This window comes from Pituophis catenifer, unplaced genomic scaffold (assembly GCF_029215685.1).
Source record: "Pituophis catenifer annectens isolate HBS135680 unplaced genomic scaffold, rPitCat1.0.hap2 SCAF_2, whole genome shotgun sequence".
NCBI classification, from domain to species: Eukaryota; Metazoa; Chordata; class Lepidosauria; order Squamata; family Colubridae; genus Pituophis; species Pituophis catenifer.
Window position 1 is genome coordinate 107,934,456 of NW_027256882.1, and position 22,150 is coordinate 107,956,605.

The following is a 22,150-nucleotide window of genomic DNA, read 5'->3' on the forward strand; positions in this document are numbered from 1 at the left end:
ACTTTGGGCATCCTGACAATGCAGATGGTTAAAGCCATAAGGATAAATACTATGCAAAGCAAACAGAACTGACTGCATATATTGTGGTGCCAAACTCCAGAGGCCCTGATGGCACTATGAACTACTGCGGCCGGAGCGAAGAGAACACGGAACATCTTTTTGCCTTTAAAGGGGCCTCTGGAGATGAGGGGGAGAGCATTTTTAAACACGTACATCTTTGGCCAGAAGAGGAGGAGGGGACCGGTGCATTTTGTAGACCTGGAACAGAGGTCTTATCCTCATTTCTCGAGCCATTTGACAGATTGCACAAGGCCAGCAGCAGTGAACTGCCATCCAATCTTCGCAGAGAGTTCCCTGGGGAAGAACAGAAAAGAATCTCTCCATATTAGATAGACTGAGAAACCATTTTTCCATGCCACTAAACGCTGATCTAATTAGAATTTCTCCACAGAAGAAATTCTAATTCTAGTTCTTTCCCCAGACTCTAACCTTGTGTGTGTGTGTGTGTGTGTGTGTGTGTGTGTGTGTGTGTGTGTGTGTTATATAAAAAAAGAGGGAGGGAAATAGAAATTACAGTTCGCTTCCACACCAATGAGCTTTCCCTGAAAGGAGGTAATAGTTTGATTTCTTTAGATACAGAAATAATCCAAATGACAGTGTCACCAACCCATTGCATTCCACATTTTCCTCAGTCCGAGAAACGGAAATCTCTAAATAACATGGCAGAGCCATTTCTCCCTTGTGGAGAAGCAGAAGGGCACTCCACAGCTCCTGACTCTAATTTTATAGTGTCAGTATCTGCTTTTGAGTTGCTGACATTTGAATATGCTGCATCCTCTACTGCCCCAAAATCAGTGGCATACCTGAATCCACCCTTAATTAGTTTAAAAAAAAAAAAAAAAATTAGTCAGTTCCTGTTCCCTCTTTGCATAGGCCTTTAATTACGGGGTTTGTCTTTGCCATCAAACAACTGCTGCTCACCTTGTCTCCTTCTTGTGATCACTGCATATTGCCCAGGCAACAAAGCCTTTGCCATTTTGTGAGCTTTTTCCCCATTTCCATCTCAGAATCTAAATTGAAAGGGGCCACAGAGTCACCCGACTCAATGCAAGATCCACTGCATCATCTCTGACAGATTACAGATAGTCCTTGACATACAACAGTTCATTTAGCAACCATTCAAAGGTACAATGGCACTGAAAAAAGTGACTTATGACTGTTTTTCACACTTACGACCATTGCAGTATCCCTGTAGTCATGTGATCAAAATTCAGATGCTTGGCAACTGGTTCGTATTTATGACCGTTGCAGCATCCCAAGGTCATGCAATCACCATTTTGTCACCTTCTGACCAGCAAAGTCAATGGGGAAGCCAGATTCGCTTAGCAAACATGTTATTAAGTTAACAACTGCAGTGATTCACTGAACAACTGTGGCAAAAAAAGGTTGTAAAATAGGGCAAAACTCACTTAACAAATGTCTCACTTAGCAACATAAATTTGGGGCTCAATTGTGGTCATAGGTCAAGGACTATCTGTACTTTCCAGCCACCTCTATCACTTTTTCTACCTCTGAAGGAAACAGGAATCCCTGGTTTTCCCCAACTCCACTTTAAAAACAATCTTTGTACTTCCCAATCCTCTCACAGCAGCTGTATTCCTCTCTTGCGACCATCCTTTCTATCTATGTTTATTCAAAAGTAAGGCTCTCCCTGTGTTGAACTGCATCCCAATTGGACAAAATAGCCAAACGGACAAAATATTTCTCCTCCCCAGCCATTCTGCAGCTGAACTGAATTCCAGAATCTCCCTGAAGACATCTTATAAATGTGTGAATTCAGCTAGCCTTCCCAACTTGAATAACTTCCAGTGTTATAAAATTTGATTATAAGAATTCTGGGAATTGAAGTCCACAAGTCATAAAAGGGCCATAGCTCCCCACCTCTGCATTAGACCATCAACTAAGTATGAATCTTTAAGTAAATAAAATGGCAAGATCGTGGCTAGTTACCAAAATCTTCGGAGGTCATTCACAATCTCCTGAGACCTTGCAAGATTCGGATAAGAGTCTTAGAATTTATATGATTTCAAGTGAGAATGAAACTCTTGAAAGATTTGGCAATATCCTGAAATTTTACCCATTTTAAAATAAGACTACAATACCTGGGTTGCAAAGCACCACTAACCACTAGTTGGAAGGAGAAAGACACACCTCTGTTGAACTGTTTTTCTGGTGAGACCAGTTTATCAGGGCAACCCGGTCTACCCAAATATGGGACTGAGCATACGGCTTCCGCTTTCACCTTTCAGCCCCAATCCAGGAGCCTTCGCAGGCAATCACTTCCATGACAAATTATTTCATGTTAAATTTATTTCTTTGTCAGTAACACTCTGCTGAACTAGTGGTCAACTGGATTTGCTTTTTTAAGGTTTTTTTTTAACCTGCCTTTATTACCTCAGAAGTAACTCGAGATGGCGAACATATCTAATATTCTCTCCTCCTCCTATTTTCCCCACAACAACAACAACCCTGTGATGTGGGTTGGACTGAGAGAGAGTGACTGGCCCAAGCCTAAGGCAGGATTAAAACCTCCTGGCTTCTAAGCCAGCACTTTCATTACTACATCAGCCTAATTCTTCTTTTTTTTTCAGCTCAGATATATTAAACTGGTTTTAATTTAAAATAATTAGTTTAATTTAATAACTTAATGTACATTAAATTAAATTAATAATGTAATTTAATTTAATAACTAAATACTTATTTAGTCTATCCCACGGACAAACTATAATTGCAAACCATTCCTGTATTCTCTGAATTGCTAAGGAGCTAGACAAAAGATGCAGGATCAATCATCCTCTTGTAATTATTTATGAAATACTTCCTATTCCTTTCCTATTGCCACTATTTATTGCACATAGTTGTATAATTTGAAAATGGGCCACCTTTGCTATTTTTTTTTTCCTCCTGAAAATATTTACATCTCTACTACTCAAAGCATGATGCAATGCTATAAGTGCAAGGACTTATATTAAGCTGTAACCAGTTTATGCAACTTCAATTTCATATAGTTTGTGTTACACCACAACATTTCTCATGCGCCCTGAACAAAATCAGTGCTGGCACTCCATCTTTTCTTCTAAACTAAGTTGCGGTAGCCCTAAAGAACGTTTGCATCATGTCGTGCTTCCTTGGCAGGAGAACTTCTAATGTTTTCATTTTACAGGAAAGGCAAGATGAGTATTAGGGCAATGGAAATCTTTGTCACATTGATGCAGCTTGACTATTTGCTTCAAATTATTCTTAAAAGGCTGTGCCACTTTGAATCAAATTGGATTTCCTAAGGAAGTCAAGGTTTATTTTATATTCAAACTGACAATTTGAATTGGACCAATTCAGACGCTCAGGAATGGATACTTATTTGCATTAGATTGATCCAATTCAACAAAAAATTGGATCCAAAAAATTAAAAAGGATTTGGTAAACATTCAGGATAATAGTTCAGAAGACAAACTTAAAATGGAGGCTGATCAAAAGTCTGTTAATGAAGAAAATGTACAATGTACAAATGTACAACAGAGGATTGAAAGAGAAGTTTTAATGATCCAATACAATTTTACAGAATATGCAATTAGACTGAGAGGTTTGCAGGAAGATGACAGAGATGATTTAAGGAAGATATCCTCTGAAATTCTGGCTGGGATTTTAAAGGTTCAACCTGATGAAGTGTTTTGCAGGATTGACAGAATTTATAGAATAAACTCCTGGTTGGCAAAACAAAGGCAATTGCCTAGAGATGTGGTGATTTATTTTACAGACAAAGAAATTAGAAATAATATTGTCCAGAATTCTTATGATTCTGCTTTGCAATTTCGTGGAAGAAAGATTTGGATTTTTAAGGAACTCCCGCCCAAGATGTTAATGGAGAGGAAGAAATTTGGTTTTCTAGTGAATGAGTTAAAAAAAGGAATATTCTATTTAGGTGGGACGTCCCAGTTGGTTTAATATTGAGATACCAAGGAGTAAGATACCAACTGAATACTGTCGAAAAAGCGGAAGAATTTTATCAAAAAATTTTAAAAATAAATTTAACATCTTTAGGCATAATACAGGACAAGCAAAAGGAGTTGGAAATAAAGGGAAAACATCAAATTACAGAGGCTGTGGTAGATAAACTGTCTTTGGACTCTTTGGATACCCCAGCTGGACTGTCTATAAATTTGAGAGCAGTGTCATCTGATTCTAATGTGATGAACTATCAACTTACAGACAAGTGCGCAAATCAATTAGTTGATATACAAGTGATGGAAAAGACATATGAGATAATAAAACAAAACCAACAAGATCAATCTACAAAGCAGAATGACAACCGAACAGCTGATACACAACTTGTAGGAAGGAAATCTGGATGGAAATGCAACCCGCAAAAGAAAAAGAAAAGAAACAGATCTCGTAGAAATAGTAGTTTCTAAACCAAGCAACAGTGAAGCCAGGGATTTTAAAAAAAATAAATGAATATGTGAAAAGATATTGGAGGCGAATTATTGTTTAACACTATCTTGAGGAAAGTGGCAGATCTCTGCAATGCCGTGATTTTGGGATGTGGAAAGAGCCTTACACTGTTGGATTTGAACTATCTATTTTGGATTTCTTTTACCGATAAATATATTATATCTATTTTGAGTTACAAGGCAAGAGAGTCATGCTGAGGCATGCAGAAGATCTGGCTGTTACCCACTAAGATGATGGGGATTTATAATCCTGATGAAAACCACAATTACAACTATATGGAATATAATTATAATGTCACTCGGGTGGTTGTTTTTACTTTTATATATACATGAGGATATTCATTATTGATGGGGGCAGAAGATGACTGAAGATTTTGAATAAACTGTTGCACCAGGATGCTATGTTACCCTATTATGGATGACGGATTTAATAATCTAGTGGAAAGACATCAAAGAAGATACTAAATGAATTATAAATTTAAAGTTATTGTCTTTTCTTTTTTTTATAAAATGGAATGTATATATAGACATATGTATATTTTAGCAGAGTGGGCAGTGGATTATATTTAGAATTGTAGTGCATGGTAATCTTGCAGGAAACTGGGTTGAAATAGGTTAGTTTAGTGATTGATTAGTTTAAGAAAAAGGATTTTTAAGTTATATATTTCGGGGAGTGGAAGAATTGGATAGAACTGAATAAATGTTAAATTTGGAGAAGGCTGCTTTGAAATGTTAAATTAATATATATAAAAGTAAAGGTTATGTTGTTGTAATAATAATAATATTTTATAAGTTTGGGGGAGGAGAAAAAGGGTAGATTGTGAAAAGCGGAGAAAAGCGGAGTTATAAGAATACTATGCTAAGGGTCAGTATTTTGAGGAGTGAGTAAGGGTATGGTAAAATATTATGTAATTAATTATGAATTAGTTTATTGTTGTGAAGAAGAAGTCACAGGGGGGGATGGGTGGTGAGGGGGGGTTAGGGAAGAAGGGAGGAAAAGGGGGAAAAACTTGTATTCGAAAAACTTTTTCAATAAAAAAAAAAAAACAATTGCAATCCGATCCAGTTTGCACAAACCTAAAAAGCATTTATTTGATCTGCATGCATATTCAAAAACACCCTAGAACAGTGATGGCTAACCTTTTTGCCATCATGTGCCAAAAGCGGGGGGAGTGCAGGGAGGAGGTCGTGCGTGTGCACGTGCCCACACCCATAATTCTGTGTGTCCTGCCCCCGTGCATGTGTGCACGATCCCCCCCCCTGTGCAATTGGCCTGATGGGCCCAGTAGACCCGTTTTTTGTTCTCCCCAGGCTCCAGAGCCTTTCTAGGAGCCTGGGGAGGGCAAAAACAGTCTTACCATCCCCTGGAGCCCCTCTGGGGACTGGAAACAGCCCATTTGCTGACTTCTGGTGGTCCCAGAAGGCCCAAAAATCAGCTGGCGGAGCTGAGCTCGCGTGCCCAGCGATATGGCTCTGTGTGCCACCTCATCACGGCCCTAGAACATGTGTCCACTTCTCCTCACTATACATTCCTGCAGGTGGATGATAGATATTATTCTTGTGTAGTGCCATTTGGCAAACATGGATTGCAATTATCTTAAAAACCAAACAGCTTGTATTCCTTTAATTTTTATTGAAAAGTTAAAATGACTCTATAACTCCAATTGGCATGCATTAAAGTACTGTATATATTGGCACAGAAATTATAGTTTATGATTGACCTTGGTCCTCAGTTTTTCTGCTTACATAGAAAAAGTGTGTTTCCTCTTCGGGGACAATGCAATTTTACAGCTGTGGCAAAGACAAACAGTTGCTTTTATTCAATGTTTTTTTTAAAAAAAAAAAAAGATAGGAATTTGTTTGGCTGAAACATGCCATTTGAAAATACTTTGTCTTTTATCTCAGGCTAAAGGAGCAACTGTTTTAGCAGTTTAATGTATTAACTGTGCATTAAGGAGCCAAGCACTCTCAGGGAAAGAGATCTTTGACCCTAGCGGTCAAGAGATGTGGGATTTGGGGAAAGAGAACAGAGTGGTAAGATTGTGTCCTATGAAGCTCTGAGATTTATTTTATTTTTTTTAATGTTCTGCCTGCTCTGAACTTTTCACCCGTGTAAAGATTTTCAACTTAATCATTACTACCCATTAAGTTATTCAAGTGGATTTCTTCCAGACCAAGATATCCCCCACTGGAACTGAACTGGAGGAGAGGAAGACGAGCTGATGCTTATGGCCAAGGACATTATGGGTAGGGGGATGCTGCACAACATAGACTTACATGCAGGGGTGAAATCCAGCAGGTTCTGACAGGTTCTGAAGAACCGGTAGCGGAAATTTTGAGTAGTTCGGAGAACCGGAAAATACCACCTTTGACTGGCCCCAGAGTGGGGAGGGAATGTGGATTTTGCAGTATCCTTCCCCAGGAGTGGGGAAGGAATGGGGATTATGCAATATCCTTCCCCCAGGAGTGGGGAGGGAATGGGGATTTTGCAGTATCCTTCCCCTGGAGTATGGTGGGAATGGAGATTTTGCAGTATTCTTCTCCTGCCATGTCCACCAAGCCACACCACGCCCACCAAGCCACTCCAACAGAACCGGTAGAAAAAAAAATTGGATTTTACCACTGCTTACATGTATGCTGTGTCTCTCTCTGATGCCAGCTCTTAGGGCTAAGGTTGAACCCAGTAGCAATGGGAAGCAAAAGCACTCACCATACTTGCTCGCAAGTCTACATTCCAGACAAGGGCTGCACAACAAGCCACACATACCTATATCGTGAAGTACAAACAGAAAGATCAGAATAAGATGAGAGAGGCACAATGGCTTTGGTCAGCTCAGGGATCACATTGCTGGGCTTGGCTCAAAAAATTAGGAAGAGTTAGGAACCTAGAGATGGGGAGGGGTGAAACATGTACCTTAAGCATCCCTACGCCTCCCAATTCTGAGGGATTCTGGGATCTGTAAAAGGAGGGCTAGCAGTTTGTGCTCGCATTCCTTTTACAGATCCCAGAATCCCTCAGAAATGGCCTTTTGGCATTCCCACCAAAATATGTATATATGGGTAGTCCTTGACTTACAACCATTCATTTTGTGACTGCACTGAAAAAAAGTGACTTAGGACCATTTTCCACACTTGCCACCCTGTCAGTATCCCTATGGTCACGTGATCAGAATTCAGATGCTTGGCAGCTGATTCACATTTATGATGGTTACAGTGTCCTGGGATCAGAAGATTCCTCTTTTGTGGCTTTCTGACAAGCAAAATCACATTCACTCAACAGTCGAGTTACTAATGTAATTCTATTAAGTTACATTAACATAATAAGTTATAATTAACACAAATTAACATCATTAAGTTAACTAATTTAACAACTGCAGTGATTGACAACTGTGGCGAGAAGGTCATAAAATGGGGCAAAACTGACTTAACAATGGTCTCATTTAACAACAGAAGTTCTGGGCTTCATTGTGGTCATAAGTCGAGGACTACCTCTATATTGAACAGTTATGGAAGCATTAATTTCGGACCCTGTATAATCATCATATCCAGCTTTTAACTATAAAGTAAGATCTTCTCTAATGGGAAAAAAGTTGTAGTTTTCTACATACCTCCCCCAAATCAGCAAGACATTAAAGTTCTTTTAAGAAAAATAATCTGCACAAAAACCTGTTGTTTTATATATATATAGCTAGTCCTCAACTTCTGACTTGTCACTTAGTGACTATTTGAAGTTATGATGGACCTTCCCAAGGATATTCATGACCAGTTCCAAAGTTCCAAAGATCATTCCCACCCTTTGTGGTCATATGACCGTATTTTGGGTGCTTAGCAACCAGCCAACATTTATGACTGCTTGCAGCAGTCCATATTTTAAGACACTTTTGCTAAAAACTGGCATACACTTCCAGTTTTCAGCAAAACCATAGCAAACAATTGGTTTGCTTAAGAACGGTGGTGTTTGGTTAAGAACCACCACCCAAAAGGGTCATAAGATCAGGTTAGTCATCTGATAGGTTCTGTTGCGGTCATAAGTCGAGGACTACCTGTACAAAAAGATGAAGCATCTAAAATTGATGACACTACTGCAGTCAATAGAAACAAGGAAACATGGAGAATTGTGATGGAAACAGTTCTGTGTAGAATCTCTGTAAGATTTTTAACATTTCTCAGCCAACAGGAAAAAACTTAAATATTTCCTGTGGGCTTTTCAGGTGCAGTTGTGGTTTTGGTAATAAAATGTCCTAGTAACTTAATGTATATAGGTAGTCCTTGACTTAAAACAACTCATTTAGTGACGGTTCAAAGTTACAATGGCATTGAAAAAAGTGACTTATTTTTTTCATACTTACAATCATTGTAACATCCCTGAGCCATACGATCAAAATTCAGACATTTGGCAACTGGTTCATATTCATAACAGTTGCAGTGTCCTGGGGTCATGAACTCACTTTCCCAATAAGGAAGTCAGATTCACTTAACAACTGTGTCACTAACTTAACAATTGTAGGGATTCGCTTAACAATTGGGACAAGACAGGCTGTAAAATGGGGCAAAATTCACTTAACAAATGTCTCACTTAACAAGAGAAATTTTGGGCTCAATTGTGGTCGCAAATTGAGAACTAAATGAATAGACATGACTGTCCAGAAACTAAGAAACAGATCTAGAGAAAGCTACAATGTAAGAAGACAATATGAAATCTGATAATTAGATATTATCTATGGCGTGAATATGGACTCAGTTACAGCAGCAATGGGTCCACTACTGGAAAACTTGAAGGACCATTTTAGCGACCGAACGTTATGGATAAATCAATCAATCAATCAATCAATCAGAATAGAACTAGAAGAGACCTTGGAGGTCTTCTAGTCCAACCCCCTGCTCAAGCAGGAGACCCTATACCATTTCAGACAATTGGTTGTCCGGTCTCTTCTTAAACATCTCCAGTGATGAAGCCCCTACAACTTCTGAAGGTAAGATGTTCTATTGGTTAATTGTTCTCACTGTTAGGAAATTTCTCCTTAATTCCTAAAATCTATCTATATAGTCAATAAAAGTCAACAGTGCTTTGATGGCACATAATCAATCAATAATATAAACACAAACCGGGGGATATGAAAATTTACCATTATATAGGGAAGCTGCAAGATCAATCATTAGATTGGTCACAGAAATCCTGGCAGGAATGAATGACAATAATGACATACTGCCTGTTAATTAAGAAATATTCTGGTATTTGAAGTATTTAATTATTGTTTTAAAGAAAGTTTGAAAGACTTTTTAGCAGTTCTTTAGCAGTTTCCATCTTCTTCTTTTTTTAAAAAAAAGAAACTAAATAGCACTTGGAAGATTCTTATCCTCTATTTATTTATTATTTATTAGCAATAGCAATAGCACTTAGACTTATATACCGTTTCATAGTGCTTCACAACCCTCTCTAAGCGGTTTACAGAGTTAGCATATTGCCTCCAACAATCTGGGTCCTCATAAAAGATAATTAGATCTAATTATCTATTAGATCTAAAGATAATTAGATCCAATAATAAAACTATCAGTAGGAAACAGCTTTTAACTTTAACCAAAGCTCACATAGTTTCATTGAAGAAAACAATAATTTAGTTATGTTGCAAAAGTAGATATCTAATACTTCAATAATCCAGATTTTTTTCACATGGTCAATAGTGACCTAATTAAGTGATATTGTTATCTAGTGCTGCCAAAACTTTACAGGCCAGATCTGGGAGCTCTGGCGTTTTCCATTATTCCAGTGAAAGCAGGTTGAAAATTTTAAAATGATAGGCGAGGCTGACAGGTGACTACAAAGATGACCATTTTTCATTAAACTCTGTTATGTCTGATGGTCTAAAGTCAAAATCTACTGGTCTTCAGCTGAAATTCCACAACCACATTATTTGGCTCCACAATGATACTGCCAAAATGAATTCAGAAAAAAACCCAGTGGAGCTTCAGGTATTATATTTTCCGATCACATAACAACAGCGCAAGGTACTTGTCAAACAATCTGATCAAATCCCATCTTCCTTTAGTTGCAGTAAATCTGTAAATGTAAGAGTCAAGCTGTGTCCTTTGGAAGGGTTGAATTTCAATGAATTCATACAAGCTAAAACTTTGTAGAGTTAGTCCAATATATTTGAAAAGCACCAAGTTATGATGAAATAGGCACAAAAGTTAGTTCTCTTGATAATTTCTACAGGTATAAAATCAACCTTTTATTAACCAAGATCTACAGTTAAAAAGTGGGTGAAACTCCAGTGTCATTAATGAAACAGCTAAGATTGGGATGAGCCGAGGTGGCGCAGTGGTTAGAGTGCAGTACTGCAGCTACTTCAGCTGACTGCTAGTTCAGCGGATCAGCGGATCAAATCTCACCGGCCCAAGGTTGACTCAGCCTTCCATCCTTCCGAGGTGGGTAAAATGAGGACTCAGATTGTTGGGGGCAATATGCTATTTAGTATACTGTCTTTGATGTAAGCCGCCCAGAGCCCTCGGAGAGTGGGCGGCATAGAAATATGACTAATAATAATAATAAAAATAAAATAAATATTTCTAGAGGTTTATTTGGAAAGACAAGAGGGAGGTCATGTTAAATGGGTTTACACAGTTCTTTCCTTCCTTTCTTCCTTCCTTCCTTCCTTCTTTCCATCCATCAGAAAGCAACAGGAAATTCTATCAGCGCTTCTCAGTGATTTGGTGCCAAATGCACCAGCATGATTCCAGGAACATTGAAGGGGATGGAATAATATGCACATGTCACATCTCCCTAGTGTATCATGTTGGAGAGAATTCAGAATGTGAATCTGAAGTAGTAGAGGCTATACCATGACCACGATGGTCCTGTTAGTTCAGCTATTCCTCAAAACTCCTGCTCGTTGTTTTCCAATGAAGTGAAGGTACAGTGCATGTACAAAAAGGTAAACAGAAGTGAAAATAACTACTGACGGATCCGGTGAAACTTGGAATTGCCATGACTGCTTTAGTAATTCAAAAGTACACTAGTATGCATTTTGTACAGCCTTCCTTAATTGCACTGGGGGCTGGGAGGGAGGGAGGGCAAAGGGCTTCAATCAGCAACCTATTATGAAAACTTCCTTTTCCCCATGCAAGTCTGGGTGGCAGCTTTGAAAATTAATTCAACACATCATGCAGTTCTCTTACAAATTGTCTTGTCACTGCAGATATCAAATAGACCAGTGGACCAGTTGCCTCCATTGTGTAAGAGGGTTGTCATGTTGGAAGTAACAAGGGTTCCAGTGGCACAGGGCTGGATTGTTACAGGTTCAGCTGAATTTTTGCTCCTGGTGAAGGAAAAATAAATGAATGAATGAATGAATGAATGAATGAATGAATGAATGAATGAATGAATGGTGTTAAGAGAATCTGAGAGAAAGAAAGAAAGAAAGAAAGAAAGAAAGAAAGAAAGAAAGAAAGAAAGAAAGAAAGAAAGAAAGAAAGTACACAGTGTTAAAAGAAATTGAGATTTATAAACAAAGCAGTTTGTAGAGCAAGCAATCTCTGATCTGCAAATGGAAGGAGAAAAAGTATTCATTATATTAATATCAATCTGTTTTGTCGTAATACCAGCCCTCCCTTTCTTCAAATTCATTTCCTCTTGTTGATGCTAATCTCCCCCATTGGCAATAGGAAAAAAAATTTAAAATATACCTGGCACTGCAGTGCACATTCATTTCCAATAAAGAAAAAAACAGCTATTTAAAAATACTTCCAGCATTAATTTGCAGCATCCATATAGATTTCTATATGCACCTGCCCAATATTAATTTTCCAGCCCTATACAGTATGAAAAGACAGACATTTCTTCAGAGTAGCACTTTTCATCACCACAATGAATGCTCTTTTAAACTAAACTAAAAAGTATTCATATTTCTGAAAGGAGGAAAAAGATTCCAGAGTTCTTACACGGGCTTTTCTTTTAAAGACCTTTAACAGCAGGTGTCTTCCAAGGCATGTATATTAGCCAGACATGAAGAAGCATAGGAGCAAAACCACCAAATTCCTCCCCCCACCCACCCCCCAAAAAAGCTGATCAGCCCAGCCCTTGCATCAGAAAGAATTTTTAAGAGCGTAAAATGTCGTATGCCTTTCCTGGATCAGGATTACCTGTGCTCAGTTGTTCAGTCCCTGGTCATCTCACAGATAGACTATTGTAATACGCTCTACATGGGGCTACCCTTGAAGAGCATTTGGAAGCCGACAGCTGGTGCATAGCATGACAGTGTGGACAGTTTTTGGGGCCCCAAGAGTAGCCCCTGTAACCACTGCCCCGTGAGCTGCATTGGTTACCAGTCTGCTTCCAGGTGCAATTCAAGGTGTTGGTGATCACCTTTAAAGCCCATCATGGCAGGGGTCCAGGTTACTTGTGGGACCATCTCACCCCACTGGGATTGGCCTGTACCAATCATGCCGGCAGAGGAGGCATGCTGCAGGTCCCATCAGCCCAATTATTCTGACTGGCGGGATCCAGAAGGAAGTCCTTCTCTGCTATTGCTCCTGCCCTCTAGAACATCTTGTCCACCCCCCAATGAGAGGTTGGCCCCTAACTATCCTATCTTTTCGTAAGGACCTAAAGATGTGATTTTGCCAGTCGGCTTGGGTCCCCAGTGTGGGAACAGCACAATGGAAGTAGTTAATTGAGTAATAACAGATCCCACCTCTCCCCACTCTGCCCCACCCTCCCCATTTGCCAGAGATGGTATTCAGCAGGTTCTGACCAGTTCTGTAGAACTGTTAGATGAAATTTTGAGTAGTTCGGAGAACAGGTAAATACCACCTCTGACTGGCCCTGCCCCCAACAATTCTCTGCTTCCCGAGTCCAACCAAATAGAGATTTTACAGTATCCTTCCCTTGGAGTTGGTTGGGAATGGAAATTTTACAATATCCTTCCCCTGGAGTGCGGTGGGAATGGAGATTTTATAGTATACATCCCCTGCCACACCCGCAAAGCCACGCCCACCAAGTCATGCCACACCCACAAAGCCACACCCACAGTACTGGTAGTAAAAAAATTGAATCCCACCACTGCCATTTGCCCTTAGGTTTTAATGTCTGATTTTAATTATTTATGTTTTAATTGTATATGTATAGATATATTTTTATGACTGTAAGCCGCCCAGTTACCCTGTGGTAAGGTGGCCAGCTAATAAATTTTATAAATAACTAAATATCACAGTTAATATTTTGAACTTCATTCATCCTGATAATTCATTTTAAAGATAGTTTGAAGTACCCAAACTGTAATAACCTATACTAGTAAAATTAAGAGATTGTCTATGAGAGGATTTGAAGGAACAGGATGACAGGTACCCCAATGTTTCTTCAGGAAATGCTGATCCCAGAAAGCTAAGAAAGGATTAATAAGTGAGGAAAACTTTACTCATTTTTGTTCTCCCCACTCAAGCAAGGACAAAGGGATAAGATACCGATGGGGGAAAAACCCATAAATATTCTCCCAGGTTGTAGGTGGGTGGAAACATTTAAAATATGGACCTTGAGTTTATTTGGAGGTTCTAGCAGAGGAGTGCAGCTATCGTAAAAATTTTTGAAATGTAAAAGGTTCCTAAGAGAAAAACGTTTAAGAAACATTGTTTTACACTACTTAGTAGACTAATTTGGATCCCATTTTATTTACCCTCACGATAAACACTAATTTCAGTAGCTGATCTACTCTATTCTATTCATGTTTAAGATTGATCCCAATCCAAAGGAGCTTCAAGAAAACTGGAGTAATTTCTTGGTTTCCAGGATATAATGGAAAAGTCCCAAAATCAGTGGTGGGATTCAAATAATTTAACAACTGGTTCTCTGCCCTAATGATTTCTTCCAACAACCAGTTCACCAAACTGCTCAGAAAGTTAACAACCGGTTCCCCAGAAGTGGTGCGAACTGGCTGAATCCCACCACTGCCCAAAATACATATGCCAAAGGGTAAGTCAAGAGTACTAGAAAGTTCATGTATAATGTATAAATGTATACATCATGTATAAATCCATAGAGGAAACTTGTAACTATGGAACTCCAAAAACTATTGTTAACTTAATTTCCAAAGATGACAATAAGTATTTCATAATACTTATTCAGAATACATGAAATACTTCCATAAGTATTTCAGAAATCATGTAGATACTATTGTTTATGGAGTTCCATAGCTAGTTTCCCAATGTTGTTAAAAATTTATATGCCACCCAACTCCCTCTGCTTGGTTCCTTTTCTTTCCTTCCAGGCAGTGGTGGGATTCAAATAATTTAACAACTGGTTCTCTGCCCTAATGATTTGTTTCAACAACCAGTTTGCCAAACTGCTCAGAAAGTTAACAACCAATTCTCTTGAAGTGGTGCGAACTGGCTGAATCCCACCACTGCTTCCAGGTCATCACTATTCATAACTGCAAACAAAATTACCTAGACTTCCCGCACACATTCCTTGAATTAAGACACAATGAAGTTTAATCTAAATAATCTAAATAATAGAGCCTTGGTGGCGCAGCAGACTAAAGTGCTGCTAAGGAGCACCAGCTGCCTGCAATTACTGCAAGTTCAAATCTCACCAGGCTCAAGGTTGACTCAGCCTTCCATCCTTTCGAGGTAGGTAAAATGAGGACCCGGTTTGTGGGGGCAATAACCTGACTTTGTATTAAAAAAAACACCGCTGGAGGGGGGGGCAAAAGCCCTACTAAGCAGGTATATACAAAAGTATGAAGGCTATTGCTTAACGCATTGTAAGCCGCCCTGAGTCTCTGGAGAAGGGCGACATATAAATTGAACCAATCAATCAATCAATCAATCAATCATCAATCAATCCATAGCTGCCCAGCTGTCAGATTGTCAGGTTTAAATAAAAGACTTTTTTCCCCAGAAATTTAAATACTTTTGTTAAGTGGGCAAATAGAATCTTTAAGTATGTTCACAAATATTGGTTTGAATTCTTCTAACGAATAATTTCTCCTTCTTTCTCTCTAGGATGCAATCATTAACAGATTAACAGAGTTGGAAGGGACCTTGTAGCAGGGGTGAAATGTAAAATCTGTTACTACCGGTTCTGTGGGCGTGGCTTGGTGGTGGTAGTGGGGGGTAATGTGGGTGGGCGTGGCCAACTTTTTTTTTTTTAACTTTTCAAAGCATTTTTTCTAATGCTTTGAAAAGCCTCTCTGCCAATCAGGAACTCAGCTGGGATCGTCAGAGAGGCTTTTTAAAAAATGCCTCTCTGCCGATCAGGGAACTCAGCTGGGATCGTCGGAGAATTTTCAAAGCATTTTTTTTACCATCTCTTCGGTCAAGAGGTTGCAGAAAAAAATGCTTTGAAAAGCCTCTGATGATCCCAGCTGAGCCGCGCGATCAACAGCATTTTTTCATCGGAAGAGGTTGTAGAAAAAATGCTTTTAAAAGTAAAAAAAAAAAAGCCTCTGATGATTGTGCAGCTCAGCTGGGCATGGTGGGGGGGGCAGGGATTTTTGCTACCGGTTCTCCGAACCACCCGCCACCATCACTACCGGATCAGGCGATCCGGTCCGAACCGGGAGCATTTCACCCCTGCCTTGTAGGTCATCTAGTCCAACCCCCCTCCCAAGCAGGAGACCCTACACCATTTCTGACAGATGGCAGTCCAGTCTGTTCTTGAAAGCTACCAGTGATGAAGCTCCCACAACTTCTGAAGGCAAGCTTTTCCATTGGTTGATTGCTCTCACTGTCAGAAAATATCTCTTTATTTCCAGGTTGAATCTCTCCTTGTTCAGTTTCCATCCATCCATTCCATCCATCCATCATCTCAAAACCTCATCAAATCAGGCAAGTAGCTGCAGTGCATATACCATAAACCAATAGGTCCTGCTGTGAAACTCTAAGGAAAGTCCTGTACATAGACTTTGGAAATTTTGAACATCGAACTCTATGCAAAGCACATCTGAGCCTGATAATTATTTAGAGGATGTGGATATGAAATTAAATGGCCAGAGTGTCAAACTAGAACCCCAACTCAAATGTCTGCATTCTTATGAAATTGCAATCTCATGTCTTAGCTTTTGCCACAGCATTGTTTTGAGGATAAAATGCATTGCCATCTGCATCGCGTAAAATTTATCTGAATGTTGTTCTCAAATACAATATCATTACAATTTGGGACACAATGCAACTTTGTTGTTGTTGTTAAGAACTTTGGGGATTTTGTGATGCTAGCTTTCATGTATGCCCCTCCCCAGCAGTAAACCATCATGTTACTGAGAAACAAGTAGTGTCACCATGTACTGGTATCTACAATCCACAGTGGACTGCTGGGAAGTCGATTTGATCCACAGGAAGCCCACAATTACTAGGAAATATACTGAGAAAGCCATCACACACAAAAATGTGAGAATTCTGATTCTGTGCCTGACATTCGGACTGACTGGAAAAAAGAGTTACTTTCCTGGATCCCATTTGAGTCCACTATTACACTCCAGTCAATAAATGACTCTGACTTTGTGTTCCCTCCCTTTCAAATGTCAGGCAAAAAGGAGGTGACAGATTTTCAGCCAAGGAAGATCCATCTAAATTCCCCATCTGATTGAATAATCTGATTGAATAATATACAGTCCTCAGTTCTACAGAGGAATTATTGAGTCTGTCATCTGCACCTCTATAACTGTCTGGTTTGGTTCTGCAACCCAACAAGACAGACACAGACTTCAGAGGATAATTAGAACTGCATAAAAAACAATTGCTACCAACCTGCCTTTCATTGACAACCTGTATACTACACGAGTCAAAAAGAGGGCTGTGAAAATATTTACAGACCCCTCGCTCCTGGATATAAACGGTTTCAACTCCTACCCTCAAAACGACACTATAGAGCATTGCACACCAGAACAACTAGACACAAGAACAGTTTTTTCCTGAATGCCACCACTCTGCTAAACAAATAATTCCCTCAACACTGTCAAACTAGTTACTAAGTCTGCACTACTATTAATCTTCTCATCATTCCCACCACCATCTCCTTCTACTTATGACTGTATGACTGTAACTTTGTTGCTTATATTCTTACGATTTATATTGATATTGTTCCTGATTGCTTATTTGTACCCTATGACTATCATTAAGTGTTGTACCTTATGATTATTGATGAGCATATCTTTTCTTTTATGTACACTGAGAGCATACACACCAAGAAAAATTCCTTGTGTGTTCAATCACACTTGGCCAATAAAAAATTCTATTCTATTCTATTCTATTCTATTCTATTCTATTCTATTCTATTCTATTCTATTCTATTCTATTCTATTCTACAGATGGCCCCAGAACATAATTCTAACACAGTGTAATTATCTTGTAGATTATGATATTTGGAATGCTTTAGCTTTCTAAGATAGTTTTTGTAAGATGTTTTAAGAATCATTCTAGAGACTAAAATTATAGTATACAAATAGACATATAACCTCTCCTGCATTTTGCAACATCCCAGGCAGAGACAAAATAAATAGATATAACTGCATTTTTTTTTCTTACCCCAACATAGATAGGTAGTTGTTCCAGTCTCCAGATACTGGCAGAGAAAGGATCAATAGAGATTGTGTTGTGTCAGACAATGACTTTTTCTCACTTGTAGTAAAACAGCAGCTTATAAACTTGTCCATTGGGAAGAAGCAGCTAGGCAGTAGATTAAAGAATGGAATAAAGATTGCTAAAGTTTGCTGTTAAAGAATGCTGACATCACAACATTCTCCATTGTAGCGTCACAAGAAAGTGGAAAACCAACTTTTTCCAAGACAGTTGATGCACCCAAGGGCCAGTCATTCTACTGCATGTGTTTTCTTCAATATGAATGTAACAAAACTAACTTCAAACATTTTAAAACAAGAGAGGGCAACCTATGGCCTATGACCAATCCTCTCCTTTGTCTGCAGCATGAGTGGGTCTTCTAAAATGCACTGCTTGAAATTGGATGGTGTGGCTTTATTAGCCATGAAGTAGTAATTTCCAAACCACTCAAATAAAAACCCACTTCAATCAAAAATACGTGATTCATAGTTCCTATTGAATGGTAATCACCTTGAGTCTCTCAAATTTAGCAATTAGATAAGGCTAGCATCATCATCATCATTATCATGCATTTTATCCACTTCATCTCTCCTTCTGCAGCCTTTGTACTTCCAGAAAAAAACAACCATTTCTTTGTGGCGTTGTCTGGCTAAAGTTGCTCATTCTGGTTTAGAAAAAAAGCAACAATACTTCTCTGCACTTATTGCATCAACAGATAGCCACCTGGCATCCTTGTTTAAGGTGACATGAGCCCTCTTGAGGAAGGAGGACTCAGAGATTTACTTAAAAACTGGGCGGAGAAATTAGCAGAGCATCTGTCAGACAAAATTGCTTGAATTCATTCCAAATTGAACATCAGCTTTGATAAAGGTTCAGTGAGATGATGGAGGCACAGACTTGCTTTGTTATCTGATAATGGTTTGTTCCTGTTGGGCCTGAGAAAATGGACATGGTCCTAATGACTGTGAGTTCAGCCACCTGCTCCTTAGATTTATGTCCCTCCTGGCCTGTTAAGGCTCCTCAGGGAGTGTTGTGTGGTTGGGTCCTAGTTGTGGTTAATTCTTTGAGAGAGGGGTTTATTCCACTCCCTCTTAAGGAGGCATTGGTTCACCCCCTTTTCAAGAAGCAGCGCTGGATTCCATTTTACTGGACAACTTTCATCTGGTGTCTCAACTCCATTTTTTAGGGAAGGTTATGGAGAAAATAGTTGCACAGCAGCTTCAGCAGGCCCTGGATGAAGCCTATTATTTTAATTTTAATTATTCAATATTATAATTTTTTAATCTTTTTTTTCTTTTTATGTGAGATGGGCAACAAATACATTTAATAAATGAATAAATTTAGTGCTGTAATTTAACCTTAACAAAAATGAATCTGGAATTAGACTCTAAAATACAAGACTTATACACTTCATATGGTAGCTCAGTAATAGAATTATTTTTTCCCAGCTAGCAAATACAGCTTTATATTTATTGAAATTCTGGAAGCAAATTAGACCTGTTTTATTCCATCATGCCTTCAGTCAAGCTGTTTGATCACAGCTGCCTCCTTAAGTTTTAGATTTGACTGAAGCTTTTATCATTTGGGGTTTTTTTTTACTCTTTGTTTTGATGTTCTAGGATCTAGGCTATGAGAGTCCTTCAGGAAAGGGGTGGTTCATAAGCACTGATAAATAAACAAATGGTCAGCCAACCATTGGCAGAACTCATAGGCAAGATGGATGGTAAAATGAGTAAAGAGAGCCTTTAAAACTCTGAGAGATCTGTTTATTTGCACACTTTCTTTATCCAACTCTCTTTTTCTTCTTGCTGTGTCAATGTCTCCATTTTTTTCCTTTTGCCCACTGACGTGAATCAGCATATCTTTATCTACATATATCGATATGCATGTATACATTTAATCATTTCAGTGCTAATTTGTACTTCAAGTGGGATCCTGTTCTTATATATGGTTATTTTGTCCTAGTTTTCTAATTGTAGAAGGAGATAGAAGTTAACTATAGAACATCTGGGTGTAGGATATGGAGTTTATTTAGCAATCACAATTCCCTCTGGCAAATGGGAAAGGAATAAACTGTCCTGAGCATGTTATTCTGTATTTTGTGCACCCTCTATCTTTTTTTAAAAAAATTCAGTGCCTTAAAAATTTAATCCGATCATTTTGAACATTCAGAGGGTTAAATTAGTGGCTCAGGGAACATCTCCAATTCTTCCACCGGTAAGGTACAAAAACTGATTTTCAGCTTAAATCTGTCCTAGCAAAACTGCAGGAAATTTTACAAAGATCTTTCAAACCCACATCTGGAGGATTATTACCTACAAAAATTAAGAGAAGGTGGAGCAAGGGTTGCCCATAAAAATTATATTTCTCACTCTTCCACATGGCTTATCTCAACACACACATTTAAAGGCAGAGCTGCGGGACTTGATGCCTAGTTAACATAAGCGGCTGGATCTGATGTTACATTTTACAGTCTGTTCCAGTCCTTTCACAAATCTGAACTTCAGCTCGTCAGCCCTACTTAGGAAATCATTAAATCCATGAAGGAACACTAGATTTTTGTGCTTGCTAACAAAGAAAAAAAATCTGGAAAGCAAAGAAATTAACAATGTGTGTTAAGCAGAAATGGCATCTGCTCTCCACAGATGCCTTCAGGAATAACCTTAAAGATCATTATTCAACTTTGAATTTGATGTGGAGGTTCTGTTAATGCAAGATCAGGTCAAACCTCATAAAGCTCTTGCTTCTCTAGTGAAAAATACAAGAATTTAATGTATTCAAAATAATGTTTGATAGTATTCGAAATAATTGATTGTAGAAAGTAAATGACTGTGATGTAATTATATCTAGAAATGTACAGTGAACTCCAGTCTTGAATGTCTTCTCACCTCTTCTGCTTAATTTTTCTCTGTTCTTAAAAGGAAGAAGAAGAACCCTCAACATTTTATATACCACAGATTTCGCTCTCACTTCAACATCTGTATGACATATCTGGATGAATGCTGGGGGATCTTCATATAAATAAACGTTTCAGATGAATGAAGGATCCTGCTGTATTTAAATGTTCCACAACAGGGAAGGGACACTGAATGCTAAAACCTGATGGAAATATGATATGTCATGATGGGAATTGTCTTCTATGTATGTACCTTTCATAAAATAATCAGAGATTCCCTCAAGTGAAGCTGGATGACTCCTGATGACTTAATGGACACATCCAGATCATTTGCTTGAAGGGGATTGCTGTTGCTTTCTTCCTGGACTCTTGTGGGACATCCTGCTGGTCTCCCATCCAAATGTTAACCAGGTTTGAAAGGATAAATGTGTGAAATAAACCAAAAGTTTGAAGATCTTTCTAAGGGACTAATATCATAGGATATATTTATTTATTCTGCTGTGATTTTCTCTGGGCTAGCTTCCAGGGTATGTAAATAGGTATGCAGGATGGGACTTGTTTCATTTCCTGCCAGTGTTTTAATGTTCTTTTTATTTGCTGTATTTTTTTTTATCAAGTTGTCTTACCTATTAATGTAAGTCCTTGTTTCTGTGTTAATTTACTATGTTCAGATATTTTAAAATGTTGTAAAGATATTGTTCATTGAATCTAAGAGATGGTTTTTAAAAAAGCAAATGATAATGAAATAATATTATATAATAATACTACACAGATATATTCTTTTAAAGACAAATTATTAATAATATTTAAAAAGCAGTATGCAGCTGGATTTCGTTCCAATCACTATAAGCTACCTACCAATGCTCAAGCATTTATTATCTGCTGGCAAAGTTGGAGAGGCTTTGGATATGTTTTTTCTATGTAGACATACAGACAGACAGGAAACATAAAACATGCAATCCCTTAAAGAAATTAGTTGCAGCTTCTGATGCAAAGCAGCAAAATAGAACTAAGCCTCAACTAACAGATGCCCTATTCATTTCAACAGGATTTGTTGTAGGACCCTGTATCTCTGTCTTAAAGACCAGATTGTTAATCTTGTGCAGGCATTATTGTTTATTTTGAGCTTCCTCTTCTAGGAGATTTCAATATTCACAAAGATTATTCAGCCAGGAATAGTTTAGGATTTTGTGTTCCC

General features: G+C 38.4%; 1 protein-coding gene across 1 annotated transcript; it reads right to left on the reverse strand.

Moving 5' to 3' along the window:
* Positions 1–201: 201 nt before the first annotated feature.
* Positions 202–18,151, reverse strand: PLAC8L1 (PLAC8 like 1). The gene is made up of 4 exons (XM_070933944.1): positions 18,024–18,151; positions 11,685–11,824; positions 7,139–7,275; positions 202–354 (listed from the first exon to the last, which is right to left on the reverse strand). The coding sequence occupies exons 1-4, from the start codon at positions 18,149–18,151 to the stop codon at positions 202–204; spliced, it is 558 nt and encodes a 185-aa protein (XP_070790045.1).
* Between the last annotated feature and the right edge of the window lie 3,999 nt (positions 18,152–22,150).

Coding starts and splice junctions, on each gene's coding strand:
- PLAC8L1 (XM_070933944.1), bottom strand. CDS start 18,151: ATGGACAAGTTTATAAGCTGCTGTTTTACTACAAGTGAGAAAAAGTCA. Junction 7,276..11,684: donor CTGCAGTGACAAGACAATTT/GTAAGAGAACTG, acceptor TTCACGATATAG/GTATGTGTGGCTTGTTGTGC. Junction 355..7,138: donor GAGAGAGACACAGCATACAT/GTAAGCAGTGGT, acceptor GTTCTTCCCCAG/GGAACTCTCTGCGAAGATTG.